We start from the raw sequence: 22,228 nt of genomic DNA, 5'->3' as shown, positions 1-22,228 counted from the left end.
TCAGATTATAAATATATCTAGTCTGTTTTGCATGATTGTTCTGCAAATATACACAATGATTTAGGCTAGAATTTATTCACATTCTTCTGCAGGTATCTAACACTGATATAATGGCGTTGTACCGGTTCGTTTGTTCTTCAAATCACAATTCAACAGTTTAACAGTTAATATCATGTGGGGAGAGGGAAAAGGAAGAGCTCGACATTTGAGATAGCAGGCTCGTATCCTAGAGAGGTACATCTAATGTAGTTGGTCCATTCAGTGTCTGTCTGGCCTAGTTCATGCGGATGGGGAACCTATTCTCACCTAATTATGTTGGTGGAAGTTTACACAACTAACGTTGATAGCCTTGTCTGCGATAACAGTGGGTCGCTTCGCCTCATTTCCCAGCGATGCAGACAGGATGGAACAAAACATTTGCAACATGTATGTTTATTTCTGATGTATAAGATTTCGATTGAATTTCTAAAGATTTTTTTGAAATTCGATTTCCTTTCAGTAAACTTTTCGCACTATTGTGTTTGGAAGAGTTTATTTTTCAGTTTTTATTTTTTACAGAGAAGACTGATATGCGGAAATACGTCCCAAAATATTATAAAATTAAATAGACCTCGGTGTTCTATCATTGAGCTTAAAATAGTTGCAAATGGTTTGTTCGATGCTGTGCAAAGTGAGAGATTTGTAAAATTGTAGGTACGTATCATCTGGTGTGCGCATTTCCTTCTCAGAGTGGCGACGTGCCAAGTCAGGACAGCAATTGGTTATCAGCACCGTTGGAAATGTCATCATTATTAAATGTGCCAAGAGCACTATTGTTTTTAAAGCTATTGAGATTGCTTGATATGAGAGCGGGACTAGGACTATTGCTGCTGTTGTTACTGTTGTTCTTGCTCGACTTCTTTGACGACTGCAGCAGCGACTGATGATTATGATGCTGCTGGTGGTAGGAGTGGTGAAGAATGCGATGTCCATTGCTGGATGTCACCGTGTTTGATCTGGTCGGAAAGCTTTCATTTCTTGGCGGAAGTTTTTGTGAAAAGGAAGTTGAACTAGTTGCTGGGTGATGTTGACACGTAGACAAGTGCATTGGAATGTGAACGGATCCTGCAGCAACAGGAATGAGAAAAAGAGAAGAAAAAATAGAAATCAAGAACGTTAGAATGGCCGTTATAATAGAATGGAGCAGAAGTTCTCAAAGTTCAGCTAATGTTCCAAAAAAAGCTGTAAAATACTTATATGAGTCAAATATTAGAAAAAATATTTGGAAAAATATAGAGTGGGGTAACAATCGAGACCTCTAGACACTTTAAGTATACTTATTTTTCGGATGAATCGAAGTGGATTTTGGCTGTACCATTGTGAAGTGGTCCAGGATCAAGATTTACGAGGAAAATGCATTGAAATGATATTTAGACAAATATATTCTTCCATAAAGTTGTTCCCCTTTCGAATGTACAAAATATTAGGGTACTCCACATTTTCAAAGAAATTGGAGATTTTTTTTTTTGATTTGCAAGAATTTACTTAATACATTCTTCGGCAAAGTTGGGCAAACTGGTGAAGACATTTTTTATGTAGCTTTAAAATTGACCAATCTAGAGCATTTTTTCTTAATTAGCTTCGGAAGGTACAATAAAAATTTAGTTATTCTTTTAAATCAAAAAGTTTGGCTTCCAATTTATTTGAAAATATTCCAGACAGGTTTCCAGAAATATCTTCAATAGATTTGCGGAATCTGCTTTGGCTATTTTTTTTGTTTAGTAGTTCTTCCTATTATTTCTTCTAAGAATTTATAAATTTTAAAGAAAGTTTTTTTTTTAATTTACTGGAAATTGGGTGAAATCCCTATAAAAAATGCCAAAATAATAAGAAATTCCTTGTCATATATTGTCAAATATACTTTGATATTTCCGAGAAAAAACCTTTAAAATCTCAAAGTAATTTTACGAAACATTTCTTTGTGGGTGTTTCATTCCAGGATTTTATAAGAATTTCATAGATACTGTTCAAATACAACAAAGACGAATCTTTGGAGCAATTGTGTTTAAATAGTTTTTGAAGGAAAACCAAAAAAACTGTGACAGAACGCAGCAGTCCCTGAATGCGAGCGGAAGTGTGGAAAATCTGGCTGTCAGTTTTGTTGTGCTCATGCAATTTCAATTCGTCGGATTGCTGCCTTAATTGACTGAAAAGTGTTGTATGAACTTCTGCACGATTTTTTGCTGGCCTGCTTACTCTCACAGGAAATTTGACGTTTGAGCGGTGCCGACGTGTGAGAGTAAGCAGGCCAGTATAGATTCGTGCAGTAATCCATTGAAACCGAAACTGAATATTTATTTATTTATAGCGTTTGACAATGATTTCCTGTTAGAGTTTTTTTTTCTTAAATCGGCTTGTAAAATCAATTGACAGCGTAACACCTTCTATCGAAAACTTTAACTGTGTTAAGTAGTTAAGTGATCGAAGCTTCTTATTTTGTGTTACCTCGGTCTCAGGCCAGTTACAGGAATTGGTTTCTTTAGGGGTATCCAGATTATTGCATAATCGGAATCTCCGTCCAAAAATTAGTCTAAATCCAAAATTTCATTATTGTTGGTGCCCGGGAACTTTTTTTTAAAATTATTTACAGTTTGTATGGGGAAAATTTTTTGTTCGGGGCGAACTGTCACTTTATCAATTGAACTGTCATTTGTTACCCTCACTCCCATGAGCTCTAACTCTCTGCTTCGGCCCTCAAGACACTCTTTCAGGGTCGGCTCGGTTACTGATCGGGATCGTTATTTTGTGTTTAATTTTGTGTCTATCATTATTTTTATTTTTAATACTATGGCACTCATGCTCTTCTTGCCGAACAGCAGTATACTGCTGGTCTGTTCTCTCATCCGGTTTAATGTGAGAGTGCCACTCTCGCTCTGTTTGGGCTTATCTCTTAGGGTAAAAGGTACCTAAACGGTAACACTACCCTACCTTCCCCCCTAAAATAAATCGATGACGAAGTTCTCGATTTATTTTAACATGATCTTATTCAATTTATTCCTACCTAGGTTTGAGGTGCTTTTTCATCAAGCGGACTCGACTTTCACAATAGAAAACATCTAGATGGATAAACTACCAAATTTTAACGCTTCACTATTTCTTGTGAAATCATAACGAATTCATTTTTTTATTCCGAATTGATTATTTGATCTTATATTCTCCCCGTCATCTAAGTACCTTTGCGGCACTCAGAGGAAGATATTCAATCTCTTTGGCTAAGTGAGTACCATCAAATCAAGCTGTTACTCAAACGTACATCGTCTTTGCTGGAGGACTGACGTGATCTCTGTTTCGACCGTATTCTTTCCCAGCCTATTGTGCTTTCTGCTGACTCTAACAGTACACAGAATTGACGAGTTGTTTTGGCAATATACAATGGAGCAAAAAGACTAAGTGTTTTCTAGAGACGTAATGCAGACTGAACCGGTGTAAGAAAGATCTGCTACGCGAGGATTGAAAATGGACATTCTTCGGTTGGACTCATTTATCAGTTATATTTCAACGACGCTGATTACCCTCGACAAAAACTACAAAGACTACTTTGACAGTGTTTTTCATTTAAAATTTTTGGCAAATCCAAATTTCATTGCTGTACTAGCTAAATGAGCCGTTTGAACTTAATTTGCTCACTTTTATCTTCTGACCTTGACTTTGACCTGGATGTGACCTTGACCTGAGCGATGAACCTATTCTATGACGTAATAAGCTATTGAACTTGGTGGTTTTTATTGTCTATTTTCTTATCTAATATGTACAAGTTAAGTAGTAAGTTGAAAGTTATTTACAAGAACAAATTTATCATTCTGGAATCCCCGGCTTCAAATCAGCTGCCGAAAAGATTCCCAAATTTTTGCCAGACTCATCTTCGAGCTCATATGAGCTCGTACCCCGTCTTGAGATTATTCGACACGGAATATAGGCGGGTCCCAATTTCGCGTTGAAACTTTCTCCTGCTACCGATTGAGCAAAACTTTTGCGGTAGACTTTTTGTCCTACGACATAAACGGGTGCGGATTTGCGATGTCGCAAATTGTAGTTTTTCGTACTCTTATCGTGAGCTTTCTTCAAATTTTGGATGACTGAATCGTAAACCTTCTGGTCTATATTCAACCGTTGCTCCTGCCTCTCATTCTCTGAAATGTCCCTGGTGTCGACATCTAGTCGATGCTCTTCTCCTCTAACAATAATTTCATGGCCAAATAAAATTCGGTAGGGTGAGAACCCGGTAGAGGAGTGGACCGTGTTGTTCAAAGTATGTTCAACTTCGGATATTTTCGTATCCCAAGTTTTCTGGTCTTGTTTCACATATGTGCGGATACATGAATTGATTGTCCTGTTTAATCGTTCAACAGGGTTGGCCTGGCTATGATGCCGCGCGTTGGCCCAGTGAACAACCCCATAGCGCTCAAGGAAACTCTTGAAGTCCTTGCTGAGAAAAGTGCTAGCATTATCGCTTATGAGGATTTCGGGCACAGAGTACCTACGAAACCAGAGCTCTTCCATAGCTTTGATGACTATGTCGGTACTAATTTTTCTCACCGGAAATAGAAGTGTCCACTTCGAAAACAAATCCATCAACACCAGTAAGTGGCTATTTCCAGATTTGCTTCGTGGTAGTGATTGTATAAAGTCGATGGCGAGGATTTGGAAAGGCTTTGTACAGATCCTCTGCCTTCCCATCTCCGGATGCTGGGAGACATTCGAAGGTTTACATACCTTACATGTCTCGCATCTCTCAACATATTTTCGTATGGTAGATGCCATACGAGGCCAAAAATATTTCCTGCGCACTTTGTCGAGGAGCTTTTCATAGCCAATATGGAAAGCTTCATCATGCTCCGCTCTGAGAATCGCCTCTCGCGAGCTTTCCGGAGCACATACTTTCCATTCAAAAACATAGTCTAGTGCCTCAGTCTTAGAAGGGACAAATTTATAAAGTTTGCCGTCCTCTATTTTATAATCTAGATGATCGTCGGGGTTATTCTGAACTTGATCCCACAGAGTGGAATACCAGGTATCTAAAACGTCTATAGTTTCTACAGCACGGGACAATGCATCGGGTATTATGTTGTCCCGTCCGCGGCGATGACGGATCTCCATATCATACCCTTGGAGCTCAATGCTCCAACGGCTTAACCTGGAGGAGGTCCTCCACTTGCCCTTCATGATATGCGTTAAGGCGGATGCGTCTGTTACCACCGTGAAATGCGTACCATCGATATACGGACGAAACTTTTCTATTGCCGAAAGTACTGCAAGTCCCTCTTTTTCTGATGCTGCGTATGATTGCTGTGCCGGGGAGAGCTTCTGGGAGAAGTACGCAATAATTTTCTCCCCCTCTGGGTGCTCTTGCGTTAGGATAGCCGCAATCGCACAGTCACTCGCATCTGACTGGATCACGAAGGGTAAATCGAAATCGGGATTGCATAACACTGGGGCCGTAATTAAACATTCTTTGATTTTCGAGAACGCTTGTTCAGCAGACTCGTTCCACCGGATCGATTTCGGCTTATTTCGAAGCAGGTTGGTCAATGGAGCAGTGTACTCGCTGAAAAGTGGAACAAATCGCCTGTAATAATTGGCCATTCCAAGAAACCTTCGAAGCGATCGTATGGAATTTGGCCTCTCGTAGTTAATAATCGCCTCAATCCTTTCAGGGTTTGGCCGAAGGCCCTTTGACGAGAGAATATAGCCTAAGTATGGAAGTTCTTTCAAGCAGAACTTCGACTTCTCCATATTTACCGAGAGATTCGCTTTTCTCAAGCGCTCGGCAACCTCTCGCAGACTTCGGATATGCGCCTCGAATGTTTCGCTAGCTACGACGATGTCGTCGAGATAGACGAAAACACCCGGCTCCAATTCGCCATAGCCGAGAACATCGTCCATCAGTCGTGACAAAGTAGACGGACTGTTTACGAGTCCGAATGGTAATCGGGTAAATTGAAATAATCCTCTCCCTAGCACCGAGAATGCAGTGTACTTTCGTGAACTGGGATCCAGTGGTATTTGCAGGAAAGCCTTTGTAAGGTCAATCGTAGACAAATACTTACAGGACCCCAATCTACTCAGTATCCTGTCCTGATGCGGGAGAGGATAGGCATCCCGTTTTGTACGTTCGTTTAAACGTCGGGTGTCTAAACAAAGTCGAACCTCACCTGTTGGCTTAAGCACAGGTACGGTACTCAAAGCCCATTCACTTTTTGATTTTTCGATCACTCCCTGAGTGATCATTTTGTCGATTTCCCTATTGATCTTGGATTGCATTTCTGGGGAAGTGGGGTAAGGGTTAATACGGATCGGTGGTGCATGTGAAAATTCGTCTTTGATTTCTATTCTGTGCGATATCAACGAAGTGGTATCGAGCACTTCCCCCTCCACTGATCCTTTATATAGTCCCTTCACTTCCTCCAGTCTTTGCATCTGTTCATCACTCAATTCGTCCTGCTCATGCTGCTCATTTTGACTCTCACTTGCGATCGTGTCAAGTTCGTAAAGCTCTGATGATTTGAGAAACGTGAGTTGTAGTCTGAAAGCTTTCCAAAAATCTTCGTAGCCCAATATTAACCTACGGTTCAATTTGGGAGCAATCAAGGCCGGGATTATATGGCATTCTTGATTGTAAGTAATTGGTAAATTAACATACCCTTCTATCTCAATTCCTGCTCCTGATGCGGTCTTAATTGTCACCTCTGAGGGATAAACTTTAAGACCAAGTTCTTTAATTAATTTGCGAGACCCTATGCCAAGTACGGTCCGCTGTGCTCCGCTATCTAGGAGCCCCAAAATCTCTTTTCCTAGTATGTTTACCTTGATGAATGGTCTGGCGTCTCCTACGACCCTAACGAAAATTTCTTCAACAGTCTCTTCAGTCTCATATTCCTCTACAGAAACTGGCTCGAAGCCATTCTGTCGCAGGTTTGTGTAAATATCGTCGAGGCTAGGAGGGTTTGATTGGATAGCTTCGGCTTCCTCCTCTAGGCCGAGCTCTCCTCGTTTTTTGGGCAATATGGGCAGGTTTTTGTGAGCACATCGGGGAACCCACAGATACGACAAAACTTTCGTCGGTCTTGGGAGCATTCCCCATAGTGATGGCCTTGTCTACGACAGTTGTAGCAAATGCCGATAGCCGGTCGTTTGTATTGGTCGACAAGCTCTTGCAAGTTTTTCGATGGTTCTCCCTTCAGTTTGAGCTCAACCTCCTGTCTACTATGACCCTTATTGCTCTGTTTGGATTCACTTCCAGATTTAAGTGTACTTTGTTCGGTTCTGGGTCTTTCCGATTTAGTTTGTGATTTGCTGCTTTTACTCAGTTGATTAGAACTGGCGATTTCGCTCACCTGACTGGTACGGGATCGCGTGGGATTTTCAAATGGCTTTTGGAAATTAGCCCAATTGTTTTCATCCACAACTCTGCCAAAACGTTTGAGTTTCGACAGCGATCTGATATTGGCTCCTGTCATGGCATTTTTGTAGTCAAAACGCATGTTTCGCCACACTATATCGAATTTTCGTCTCTCCGAAATAGGACGAGTCATCGATTGAAACAATTTGAGAATATCGTGGAAATAATCCACAAATTTCTCCCCTCTAGCCTGTTTTCGATTCGTGGCTTGAATCTCCAACTGGAAATCGAGATCTGGAGGGAGAAATTCTCGCTTCAGCTCTGATTTCAATTGAGACCACGTTCTGAAATCTCTATTTTCTAGCCCTTCGATTAGCCAGTCTTTTGCTCTCCCAGAAAATAAATGGATTGCTCCCCTGAAAAGTTCTCGGTCCGAAATATCTTCTGCCTTACTCCTCATCTTCACTTCCTTCAGAAACTCTCCTAATTTACGACCATTATCTTTGCCGTCATACTTCAATCTCCAGTCTGAAATTGGAACTCTTTTCAGAGGCTTTTTCGACCCTCTTCTTTGCCTGCTCTTCTTCCTACCGTGTCTTGTATCTGAGCTCTCGGAAGTATAACTGCTTTCCGAAGCCGAAATTGGTGAGTCTGAACTTCGAGTAGTAGAGTCCTCAAGGGACTCAGTAGAGAAACTAATTTTCCTACTTCTTTTATGACGGGCACCCGATGAGTGCTTCTTTCGGTTTTTCTTTGCCAGCTTCTTTACCCTTCGATTATTTCCCTGTTCTGATTCGTGACCTGCGCTATCTTCAGACGAACTATCCGAGCTACTTTTTGCATTCGAATTGTTGGATTCCATTAGGCGCTCAGCTTTGGTTATTTTTAAATTCATGTCACTGTCCCTGTTCTGAATTTCGTGCTCACTTGAAGCACCTACTTCTTCTACCGGTTTTGGAAATTCCAGTTTAACCATTCCTGGTTCAGTCTTCATCTTTTCATTCAGCGTAAGAAGAAGCTTCTCGAGCCGTCGTTTTCTTTCAACGTTCTGCTCGGCTTCCTTGATTCTTTGCTTTTCCAGTTCAATTTCCTTTTCCCTGCGAGTTTTCTCTTCTTCGGTAGTTTGTATAACAAAACTTTTGAAGTGCTGAATTAGATCAGCAGCTCCAGTATTGTCCCCTTTCTCATATTCTGATAATTTCTTCAATATAGCTTCCGACTTTTTCATAGATTTATCCAATTCCTTTTCCTTCTTCATTACACTTTCATCAACTCCTCCTACAGCTTCATCTTGACTCAAAGCCGAATCGAGATTTTTAGCGCTGGTTGACTCATTTAGTACATCAATTTCATTTCTGAAATCTTCCAAAGCTTCGTTCACGTCTTGTTCCAAATCATGTGGTTCGCCGCAACATTTTCCAGCTTGATCATTCGGATCAGGGAAAAACATTTGCAGCAAGGCTACGGCATACTTGCTAATTTCCAAAATTTCATTCGAATGCTTCTGAGATTGCGAAACTCGGGATAGTAGAAATGCCCTAACTCTGTAATGCACCAAGCGTGTTTTGAGTTTCTCACGCTGGCGAGCGTCGGTTTTTTGGTTCTCCAACAAACCACCAATTACTTTTAATTTTGATTTGATAATCGAAATTTCCTCAGCAGTATCCCTCCACGTTGGAGAATGGATCACAGCTACATTGTCCATATCTCTCTCGGCTCTCATTCGGTCCTTTAGTTTACGTCTCTTGATGCTCTCATGCTCATCTAAACCGTAGAAAATGTTACGAATTAGTAACTCATGCTCAACCTCGTCAATAGACAGATGCGAAACATTCATCTGCTTATACAACGATTGCAACTCCATCTCTAACGATTTTCTTTTACACGTAATCCAAGCAAAATCAATCGTCCAGCACAAACGATGTATATTTCAAAAATTCCTAGAGATTGTTCAATTCTGAAACCACGTGTTTCACTGCAGGGTAGAATCAAGACCCATTAATCAAAAATCCGTTGCAAATCTAACGGTCTCAACGATGACAAAAAAAAACCCGAGATTTGGTAATTTATTATTCTAGGTGAATGCTTTTGCGAGTGTTCGCGCACTAGTAAGTAGAAACGAATTGAAAAAAAAGATCTAATCAAACTTTCAAGCGGATAATGAAACGCTATCAGCACCTTCACTTTCGAAACCAGCCTTCACAGAACGAGAATTCCTATAGCTTTGACCCTATCTCACTCCAGTTCACTCGTCTTGCATCCCAGATCAGTTTTATCAGTTAGTTGGGCGCCATTTGTTACCCTCACTCCCATGAGCTCTAACTCTCTGCTTCGGCCCTCAAGACACTCTTTCAGGGTCGGCTCGGTTACTGATCGGGATCTTTATTTTGTGTTTAATTTTGTGTCTATCATTATTTTTATTTTTAATACTATGGCACTCATGCTCTTCTTGCCGAACAGCAGTATACTGCTGGTCTGTTCTCTCATCCGGTTTAATGTGAGAGTGCCACTCTCGCTCTGTTTGGGCTTATCTCTTAGGGTAAAAGTACCTAAACGGTAACACATTCTATCCAAGGAAATTAAAACTGTTTTGTTTATTTAACCATCAAAACAAAGGAATTGGAACGCAATAAAATCACTTTATACTCAGAAAAATGAGCTCTTTCGATTAGTCTAAAGAAAATGGCAATATTTCATTTACTAAACAACCCAATTACAAATCATGGTACAGACTACAAAGATTTATTTTTGTGTGATTTCGTGTCGATTGGAAACGATGCAAAGGAAAAGTAGGAAGAGCTAATGCCAAGAAGCAGCAGCTTTGACTCGATACTACACAGTGATTCAGCTGCAGATACCAGTTTGTCCTGGTAACGTTGAGGATTCCTCGTGAACACTGAGGAACAGCAGTTTCCAGATAAATCGGTAAATCGGTGAGACCTTTTCGAACTACGATTTCTCTCTTTCCCCTAAGGGAGCATTATAAACTTCGAAAACTAAGTTTTGATTACACAACATTTTCCTCGCACCCAGTTTGTTTCATTTTAGAGATCGAGTAAAGGCGCTCAAGACTATGCATAAGGGCCACGACACGGACTAAATACCTGTGTTTCATCCCAGGAAGCAAAGGACCTAAGTGTGACATTAACCTTCTTAACTTTGTCATCCCCATCAGCATATTTTGTTCTCTAAAAAGTTGGCCGGTTGGTACGAGATGTCCCCACTCAATGGCTTAATTTTAAAACCAATAACGCTACGGCTACACAGTAGGCCTGGCCGCTTTAATGATTGTAATGCATTTCCGATGTACAAGAAAATGAGAAGAAAAATTATTGAATTAGTCGATTCTATCATTTTCCAGGATTTTTTCCATGAATGGCTCTGTCTGCATAGACCAGAAATCTAAAAAACTGCGTTTCTGAAAAACATTGAAGAAATTCCTGAAGAAGTCTCTAGCAATCCATGAGCAAATTATGATAGAATTTTAATTGCAAAAGATCAGAAAGTTGGTCGCAGTGATAAGTTACCCAACAGAAAAAACTATGGAATTTGTAATTGAATTACCTGACGAAATCTATACAAAACTTCTAAGATTCATCTAGTAATTATTTATGGACTTTATCAAAAACTACTCCAACAATTTCTTCAAAAAATAATTCCTGAGCTGTACACCCACCAGATTAAAACAAATTTACACTACCCGTCATAAGTACGGACTCACAAAAAGTATTGCAACAATATTGCATCACCCTTACTCACCTCGATATCTCTAAAACCAGATCACCTACAAAAATGCCGCCTTCAGAAAAGTTGTTGCTTTTGGGCTCCTGAATAACTTTGCTGAAGACAGCATCTTTGTAAGTTCTCAGGTTTTGGAGATACCGAGGTGAGTCAGGGTGATGCAATATTGTTGCAATACTTTTTGTGAGTCCGTACTTATGACGGGTAGTGTATGTGAAATAAAATCGGTAATCAAATCCTAAAACTACATATTCAACAACTCACACAAGATAAATACAGGAAGTCACTTGAATCGAACTCACCAAATTATTTTGAATCTATTATTCACGATTTACAAAGCATAGCCACTTGTAAAGTACAAACTGTGAAGTAAGATTAAATACTTTTTAAAAACAACAGTTGGTAACAAGGAAATTGGGCAACTCATCAACTTTCATCACACTTTTTTTAAGAACTTTTCTGTCTGTGATCGCATAACTGTCCTATATGAACAGGAAGCCCAGCAAATATGGGACTGATATGCGATCATAGGCAGTGCATTCACTGTATTCAAAAAATGAATTTTGATAGAGTGAGTCCAGGTCCTAAAACATAAAGCCAGATTCAAAAATAAGGCCATAACACCAGGTTCTTACTTTGCACGGGTAATTCTATTTGCTATATCTCGCTCAATTTTGAACCTATCCACTTGATTTTCCGTACACGGGTAGTACTAACCGTATCTGTGTACAAATGTGCATGTGAATTGGTTTAAAATTGATCATGTTATAGCAGAAAACCGTCCTGTACTCCTGTGTAGAGAAAAAAAAAGGTGTTTTCACTCATCGAAATTATCAGTTGAGAACCTTTGGTATAGTTGCACCACAGCCCAGGTGTCGTCCCCTGATGGTATGCAACGTGTTGTCATGACAAAGGTTTTTACTCCATGGCAGATTTTTTTTTTCATCCCTTTGAATTAGAGCTCTCGTTTTTGAATGCTTCCATCACGGCGCAGACGGGCACCCTGGGGCGAATCATTTTTTCTTGATGGAAAACATGGTTTTTGCAAAACCACGCTCATTGCAGCAAGTGATGAAATAAAAATTAAAGAGAATCAACTAACACAGCCGGAACGGAGACTGAGTCCGAGAAATTTGCAGGAGCGACACAAAGTGATTGCCATTGATGTTTGAATTAAATTCGCGATGCGTAGGAGGGGTCACTTTAGAATGTTTTCCATTTTTTTTAATTAATTTGTAACACCATAAGGTTATTGCATCCACCCAACATCAACATTTCATGGCTTCGCTAGGTACTGCAACAATGCAACATCCAAAGTTAATATTGCCGCAACCTCTGAAAACATTGATACAGGTACTCTTCGATATAACGTACAAAAAATAATTCTCTTGGTACGTTATATCGATGCAGAGAAAATTTTAATATTTTTTATGCTAGTGTCAATGTATTCGACGTGAAATTAACCCCAATTAATGATTTCGGTGAAATTCACAAAATCAATAATGAAAAACATGAGTTGCAAAACCATAAAATGATCCGTTCGCAGCACGGCGTACAAATTCATGGGATGATTTATTTGTCTATATAAATTCAATATCAAAATTTGAGATTGCTCATCGAACATTTTACGACTCTGTGTCGAAAATGTGTATTGTATATACATAACATGGAGACAATGCATTCTGAAAAGAAGAAAATTCATAATTTTTGAATCGAAAGAAAAATCGAATGTAAAAAAACGATTCGGACGATTTTGTGGGGCTTTAACATCAATAAAAAAAATCGATTAATCGAAACAAAAACCCGATTCAATCCACCTATGGTGAACAGAACCCTTCTTACACTTATTTAAACCAGTCTTCCCAAACGAACACCGAACTCGCTGAGTACTGCTGTATTTAAACTGCGTCTGTACTCCGACTTGGTGTTTAAACCGCAACACACAAATCTGTACCCAAACGTGTACTTCTGTTCAAAGTTCGTTTTAAACACAAGTACGAACATTATGTACAGTACACGTGTACCGCGCGAAACGAAATGGGAAGCAATCGTGCAAAAAAGAACTTTCTCGAACGGCGATTGACACTTCGGCACCACTCGTTTACCATTCCGAAAGCAGCTTCGGGTTTCATTCTCGGTTTGTGCTCGGTCCGATTTTCGTTTTGTACTTCTGTACGTACACAAGTTTTGTACTTGAGTACACTTCGGTACGGAGTACGCTACAAACACAGGTACTCCGATGATTGGCATTTGATATTCAACACAAGTGCGATAAAACGTACAGATGTTGAACATGTGTTGAGTTTGTGGGAAGACTGTTTTAAACTATTGTTGCGTTATTCGTATTTAACAATATTATTTTGTATGATTGTGCCTTTTATTCGTCCTAAAGATATTGTTGAATTGGCAGCTAGTGGATTGGTTTAAAAAAAAATAGCATCAACAAATGAAAATAAAAATAAATATTGAGATACTCATCGAAAGATATCTTAGTAACCGAATGTCCAATCGAAATCACATTTCAGGGTCATTTACAAGGACGTTGTAGTTCTCGTTTAGTGCTTAGAGAACCCAAATCGGTTGACAGACGACTGGGATATTTAATATGATACACTTTGTAAAAAATCTCAAAAAGTTTAGTTGTATAACTCCTAACTACTCTTCGAAAGATATCTCAGTAACCAAATGTCCAATCGATATCAGAGTGTTCTACTAGGATGTTGTAGCTTTTATTTGCTGCCAAGAGAACTCAAATCAGTTGACATACGACTGAGATATTTAATATGATACACTTTGTCAAAATTCTCTTAAAAAGCTAACCTGTATTACCTCCAAGTACTCTTCGAAAGATATCTTGGTAACCAAATGTCCGATCGTAATAAAATTCAATAGGGTTCTACTAAGATGTTGTAGCTTTCATTTGGAGCTAAGAGAATCCAAATTGGGTATCTGACGGCTGAGAAACGTGCGTGACTTTTTTTTGTAACACACACACACACACACACACACACACACACACACACACACACACACACACACACACACACACACACACACACACACACACACACACACACACACACACACACACACACACACACACACACACACACACACACACACACACACACACACACACACACACACACACACACACACACACACACACACACACATACACACACACACACACACACACACACACACACACACACACACACACACACACACACACACACACACACACACACACACACACACACACACACAGTACCTACATCGGTTTGGCCATGCCGTTTCGCCCTTCTGCCCGGAGTGCGAGAACGTGGAGGAGACACCGGAGCACGTGGTGTTCATCTGCCCCAGATTCGAGGCGGTAAGAAGATGTCCATCTAGCTGGCAGGACACTTTTCATAAAATCAAAAATAAAGACCGTTAAGTGAGTGTACCAAGTGCGTACCATAGCGTACCTAACGGGATTTTGGACGTACCTGACGAATTCTTAGAAAACAGGTGTCCTGCTGGATAGATGGTGGTTTTTTCGAAAATCTCCATGAATCTTTCCGACGCTAAGGTTTTCTGCATGTACCAACAGCGTACCTTCCGAATCTGACCTCCTTTTTTAACGTACCTCAAAATTTCCCATACTTTCTTACATAAAACTTTTCAAATTACATTATATGTTTAATAAAACAGCATTATTGGATTCCTTGTGAAATTTTAGGTATGTTTGACCTAAAAAAGATTATACTTAAGTTCAAATTTGACTAATTTATGGCAAAAAACGTATTTTTAATAGGTTTAAGCAATATACTTGATAAACTCCTGAAAGTATGCTAACCATGTATCATTGCAAATAAAAGCCTAAAGGTATGCAACAGAAAAAACACAAAAACAGCTCTAAAAGATAACTGACTGAATATAACATAACATATTGATTGAACATAATATAAAGTGAAAATAATACGAAAATAAATAATTTCGTTGAAAATTTTTCGTAAGTAATAAAAATCTCACTTAACTGACATTATTTCATCCCGGCATCATTGCTGGATGTATAAAATATGTTTTGCAAGTATGCACATTCAACGTACCTCGAAAATATTTGACTTAGTTGAACTAATTCGTGTTATATAAGAGAATAAGTGAAAATTATGCTTCTTCAAAGAAATCTGTTAGGTACGTTGCATAAATCTCACTGAATTGTTAATAACTCGACTTGGTATTATTATTGGATGTATAAAATATGTTTTGCAAGTATTCACATTCAACGTACCTCGAAAAAATTTGACTTAGTTGAACTAATTCGTGTTATATAAGAGAATAAGTGAAAATGATGCTTCTTCAAAGAAATTTGTTAGGTACGTTGCATAAATCTCACTGAATTGTTAATAACTCGAATTGGTATTATTGTTGGATGTTTAAAATATGTTTTGCAAGTATGCACATTCAACGTACCTCGAAAATATTTGACTTAGTTGAACTAATTCGTGTTATATAAGAGAATAAGTGAAAATTATGCTTCTTCAAAGAAATCTGTTAGGTACGTTGCATAAATCTTACTGAATTGTTAATAACTCGACTTGGTATTATTATTGGATGTATAAAATATGTTTTGCAAGTATTCACATTCAACGTACCTCGAAAAAAAATTGACTTAGTTGAACTAATTCGTGTTATATAAGAGAATAAGTGAAAATTATGCTTCTTCAAAGAAATCTGTTAGGTACGTTGCATAAATCTCACTGAATTGTTAATAACTCGAATTGGTATTATTGTTGGATGTTTAAAATATGTTTTGCAAGTATTCACATTCAACGTACCTCGAAAAAATTTGACTTAGTTGAACTAATTCGTGTTATATAAGAGAATAAGTGAAAATTATGCTTCTTCAAAGAAATCTGTTAGGTACGTTGCATAAATCTTACTGAATTGTTAATAACTCGACTTGGTATTATTATTGGATGTATAAAATATGTTTTGCAAGTATTCACATTCAACGTACCTCGAAAAAAATTGACTTAGTTGAACTAATTCGTGTTATATAAGAGAATAAGTGAAAATTATGCTTCTTCAAAGAAATCTGTTAGGTACGTTGCATAAATCTCACTGAATTGTTAATAACTCGAATTGGTATTATTGTTGGATGTTTAAAATATGTTTTGCAAGTATGCACATTCAACGTACCTCGAAAATATTTGACTTAGTTGAACTAATTCGTGTTATATAAGAGAATAAGTGAAAATTATGCTTCTTCAAAGAAATCTGTTAGGTACGTTGCATAAATCTTACTGAATTGTTAATAACTCGACTTGGTATTATTATTGGATGTATAAAATATGTTTTGCAAGTATTCACATTCAACGTACCTCGAAAAAATTTGACTTAGTTGAACTAATTCGTGTTATATAAGAGAATAAGTGAAAATTATGCTTCTTCAAAGAAATCTGTTAGGTACGTTGCATAAATCTTACTGAATTGTTAATAACTCGACTTGGTATTATTATTGGATGTATAAAATATGTTTTGCAAGTATTCACATTCAACGTACCTCGAAAAAAAATTGACTTAGTTGAACTAATTCGTGTTATATAAGAGAATAAGTGAAAATAATGCTTCTTCAAAGAAATCTGTTAGGTACGTTGCATAAATCTTACTGAATTGTTAATAACTCGACTTGGTATTATTATTGGATGTATAAAATATGTTTTGCAAGTATTCACATTCAACGTACCTCGAAAAAATTTGACTTAGTTGAACTAATTCGTGTTATATAAGAGAATAAGTGAAAATGATGCTTCTTCAAAGAAATTTGTTAGGTACGTTGCATAAATCTCACTGAATTGTTAATAACTCGAATTGGTATTATTGTTGGATGTTTAAAATATGTTTTGCAAGTATGCACATTCAACGTACCTCGAAAATATTTGACTTAGTTGAACTAATTCGTGTTATATAAGAGAATAAGTGAAAATTATGCTTCTTCAAAGAAATCTGTTAGGTACGTTGCATAAATCTTACTGAATTGTTAATAACTCGACTTGGTATTATTATTGGATGTATAAAATATGTTTTGCAAGTATTCACATTCAACGTACCTCGAAAAAATTTGACTTAGTTGAACTAATTCGTGTTATATAAGAGAATAAGTGAAAATTATGCTTCTTCAAAGAAATCTGTTAGGTACGTTGCATAAATCTTACTGAATTGTTAATAAATCGACTTGGTATTATTATTGGATGTATAAAATATGTTTTGCAAGTATTCACATTCAACGTACCTCGAAAAAAAATTGACTTAGTTGAACTAATTCGTGTTATATAAGAGAATAAGTGAAAATTATGCTTCTTCAAAGAAATCTGTTAGGTACGTTGCATAAATCTCACTGAATTGTTAATAACTCGACTTGGTATTATTGTTGGATGTTTAAAATATGTTTTGCAAGTATTCACATTCAACGTACCTCGAAAAAAAATTGACTTAGTTGAACTAATTCGTGTTATATAAGAGAATAAGTGAAAATTATGCTTCTCCAAAGAAATCTGTTAGGTACGTTGCATAAATCTCACTGAATTGTTAATAACTCGACTTGGTTTTATTGTTGGATGTTTAAAATATGTTTTGCAAGTATTCACATTCAACGTACCTCGAAAAAAATTGACTTAGTTGAACTAATTCGTGTTATATAAGAGAATAAGTGAAAATTATGCTTCTTCAAAGAAATCTGTTAGGTACGTTGCATAAATCTCACTGAATTGTTAACAACTCGACTTGGTTTTATTGTTGGATGTTTAAAATATGTTTTGCAAGTATTCACATTCAACGTACCTCGAAAATATTCAACATCCAACAATAAAACCAAGTCGAGTTGTTAACAATTCAGTGAGATTTATGCAACGTACCTAACAGATTTCTTTGAAGAAGCATAATTTTCACTTATTCTCTTATATAACACGAATTAGTTCAACTAAGTCAATTTTTTTCGAGGTACGTTGAATGTGAATACTTGCAAAACATATTTTAAACATCCAACAATAAAACCAAGTCGAGTTGTTAACAATTCAGTGAGATTTATGCAACGTACCTAACAGATTTCTTTGAAGAAGCATAATTTTCACTTATTCTCTTATATAATACGAATTAGTTCAACTAAGTCAATTTTTTTCGAGGTACGTTGAATGTGAATACTTGCAAAACATATTTTATACATCCAACAATAATACCAAGTCGGGTTATTAACAATTCAGTGAGATTTATGCAACGTACCTAACAGATTTCTCTGAAGAAGCATAATTTTCACTTATTCTCTTATATAACACGAATTAGTTCAACTAACTGAAATATTTTCGAGGTACGTTGAATGTGAATACTTGCAAAACATATTTTATACATCCAACAATAAAACCAAGTCGAGTTGTTAACAATTCAGTGAGATTTATGCAACGTACCTAACAGATTTCTTTGAAGAGGCATAATTTTCACTTATTCTCTTATATAATACGAATTAGTTCAACTAAGTCAATTTTTTTTGAGGTACGTTGAATGTGAATACTTGCAAAACATATTTTAAACATCCAACAATAAAACCAAGTCGAGTTATTAACAAGTCAGTGAGATTTATGCAACGTACCTAACAGATTTCTTTGAAGAAGCATAATTTTCACTTATTCTCTTATATAACACGAATTAGTTCAACTAACTGAAATATTTTCGAGGTACGTTGAATGTGAATACTTGCAAAACATATTTTATACATCCAACAATAATACCAAGTCGGGTTATTAACAATTCAGTGAGATTTATGCAACGTACCTAACAGATTTCTTTGAAGAAGCATAATTTTCACTTATTCTCTTATACAACACGAATTAGTTCAACTAAGTCAAATTTTTTCGAGGTACGTTGAATGTGAATACTTGCAAAACATATTTTAAACATCCAACAATAATACCAAGTCGAGTTATTAACAATTCAGTGAGATTTATGCAACGTACCTAACAGATTTCTCTGAAGAAGCATAATTTTCACTTATTCTCTTATATAACACGAATTAGTTCAACTGAGTCAATTTTTTTCGAGGTACGTTGAATGTGAATACTTGCAAAACATATTTTAAACATCCAACAATAAAACCAAGTCGAGTTATTAACAATTCAGTGAGACTTATGCAACGTACCTAACAGATTTCTTTGAAGAAGCATAATTTTCACTTATTCTCTTATATAATACGAATTAGTTCAACTAAGTCAATTTTTTTCGAGGTACGTTGAATGTGAATACTTGCAAAACATATTTTAAACATCCAACAATAAAACCAAGTCGAGTTATTAACAATTCAGTGAGATTTATGCAACGTACCTAACAGATTTCTTTGAAGAAGCATAATTTTCACTTATTCTCTTATATAACACGAATTAGTTCAACTAAGTCAATTTTTTTTGAGGTACGTTGAATGTGAATACTTGCAAAACATATTTTATACATCCAATAATAATACCAAGTCGAGTTATTAACAATTCAGTGAGATTTATGCAACGTACCTAACAAATTTCTTTGAAGAAGCATAATTTTCACTTATTCTCTTATACAACACGAATTAGTTCAACTAAGTCAAATTTTTTCGAGGTACGTTGAATGTGAATACTTGCAAAACATATTTTAAACATCCAACAATAATACCAAGTCGAGTTATTAACAATTCAGTGAGATTTATGCAACGTACCTAACAGATTTCTCTGAAGAAGCATAATTTTCACTTATTCTCTTATATAACACGAATTAGTTCAACTAAGTCAATTTTTTTCGAGGTACGTTGAATGTGAATACTTGCAAAACATATTTTATACATCCAACAATAAAACCAAGTCGAGTTATTAACAATTCAGTGAGATTTATGCAACGTACCTAACAGATTTCTTTGAAGAAGCATAATTTTCTCTTATTCTCTTATATAATACGAATTAGTTCAACTAAGTCAATTTTTTTTGAGGTACGTTGAATGTGAATACTTGCAAAACATATTTTAAACATCCAACAACAAAACCAAGTCGAGTTATTAACAATTCAGTGAGATTTATGCAACGTACCTAACAGATTTCTCTGAAGAAGCATAATTTTCACTTATTCTCTTATATAACACGAATTAGTTCAACTAAGTCAATTTTTTTCGAGGTACGTTGAATGTGAATACTTGCAAAACATATTTTAAACATCCAACAATAAAACCAAGTCGAGTTATTAACAATTCAGTGAGATTTATGCAACGTACCTAACAGATTTCTTTGAAGAAGCATAATTTTCACTTATTCTCTTATATAACACGAATTAGTTCAACTAAGTCAATTTTTTTTTGAGGTACGTTGAATGTGAATACTTGCAAAACATATTTTATACATCCAACAATAAAACCATGTCGAGTTGTTAACAATTCAGTGAGATTTATGCAACGTACCTAACAGATTTCTCTGAAGAAGCATAATTTTCACTTATTCTCTTATATAACACGAATTAGTTCAACTAAGTCAATTTTTTTCGAGGTACGTTGAATGTGAATACTTGCAAAACATATTTTATACATCCAACAATAAAACCAAGTCGAGTTGTTAACAATTCAGTGAGATTTATGCAACGTACCTAACAGATTTCTTTGAAGAAGCATAATTTTCACTTATTCTCTTATATAATACGAATTAGTTCAACTAAGTCAATTTTTTTCGAGGTACGTTGAATGTGAATACTTGCAAAACATATTTTATACATCCAACAATAATACCAAGTCGGGTTATTAACAATTCAGTGAGATTTATGCAACGTACCTAACAGATTTCTCTGAAGAAGCATAATTTTCACTTATTCTCTTATATAACACGAATTAGTTCAACTAACTGAAATATTTTCGAGGTACGTTGAATGTGAATACTTGCAAAACATATTTTATACATCCAACAATAAAACCAAGTCGAGTTATTAACAATTCAGTGAGATTTATGCAACGTACCTAACAGATTTCTTTGAAGAAGCATAATTTTCACTTATTCTCTTATATAACACGAATTAGTTCAACTAAGTCAATTTTTTTTGAGGTACGTTGAATGTGAATACTTGCAAAACATATTTTATACATCCAACAATAAAACCATGTCGAGTTGTTAACAATTCAGTGAGATTTATGCAACGTACCTAACAGATTTCTCTGAAGAAGCATAATTTTCACTTATTCTCTTATATAACACGAATTAGTTCAACTAAGTCAATTTTTTTCGAGGTACGTTGAATGTGAATACTTGCAAAACATATTTTATACATCCAACAATAAAACCAAGTCGAGTTGTTAACAATTCAGTGAGATTTATGCAACGTACCTAACAGATTTCTTTGAAGAAGCATAATTTTCACTTATTCTCTTATATAATACGAATTAGTTCAACTAAGTCAATTTTTTTCGAGGAACGTTGAATGTGAATACTTGCAAAACATATTTTATACATCCAACAATAATACCAAGTCGGGTTATTAACAATTCAGTGAGATTTATGCAACGTACCTAACAGATTTCTCTGAAGAAGCATAATTTTCACTTATTCTCTTATATAACACGAATTAGTTCAACTAACTGAAATATTTTCGAGGTACGTTGAATGTGAATACTTGCAAAACATATTTTATACATCCAACAATAATACCAAGTCGAGTTATTAACAAGTCAGTGAGATTTATGCAACGTACCTAACAGATTTCTCTGAAGAAGCATAATTTTCACTTATTCTCTTATATAACACGAATTAGTTCAACTAAGTCAATTTTTTTCGAGGTACGTTGAATGTGAATACTTGCAAAACATATTTTATACATCCAATAATAATACCAAGTCGAGTTATTAACAATTCAGTGAGATTTATGCAACGTACCTAACAGATTTCTTTGAAGAAGCATAATTTTCACTTATTCTCTTATATAACACGAATTAGTTCAACTAAGTCAATTTTTTTTTCGAGGTACGTTGAATGTGAATACTTGCAAAACATATTTTATACATCCAATAATAATACCAAGTCGAGTTATTAACAATTCAGTGAGATTTATGCAACGTACCTAACAGATTTCTCTGAA

General features: G+C 36.2%; 1 protein-coding gene across 3 annotated transcripts in view; it reads right to left on the bottom strand.

The window, feature by feature from the left end:
• The window catches only part of LOC109405655 (tachykinin-like peptides receptor 99D), a 173,331-nt gene continuing 151,103 nt past the window's right edge, over positions 1–22,228 (bottom strand). For all 3 annotated transcript variants that reach the window (XM_019678725.3, XM_029856506.2, XM_029856504.2), the window contains exon 10: positions 1–1,104. In XM_019678725.3, coding sequence (XP_019534270.1) covers positions 746–1,104 — 359 coding nt within the window. In that variant the 3' untranslated portion in view covers positions 1–745. The remainder of the gene's footprint in view (positions 1,105–22,228) is intronic.

The sequence above is a fragment of the Aedes albopictus genome, chromosome 1, assembly GCF_035046485.1.
Source record: "Aedes albopictus strain Foshan chromosome 1, AalbF5, whole genome shotgun sequence".
Taxonomy (NCBI): domain Eukaryota; kingdom Metazoa; phylum Arthropoda; class Insecta; order Diptera; family Culicidae; genus Aedes; species Aedes albopictus.
Note: the sequence above shows the minus strand (reverse complement) of the source record. Positions and strands in the feature narration are given on the sequence as shown.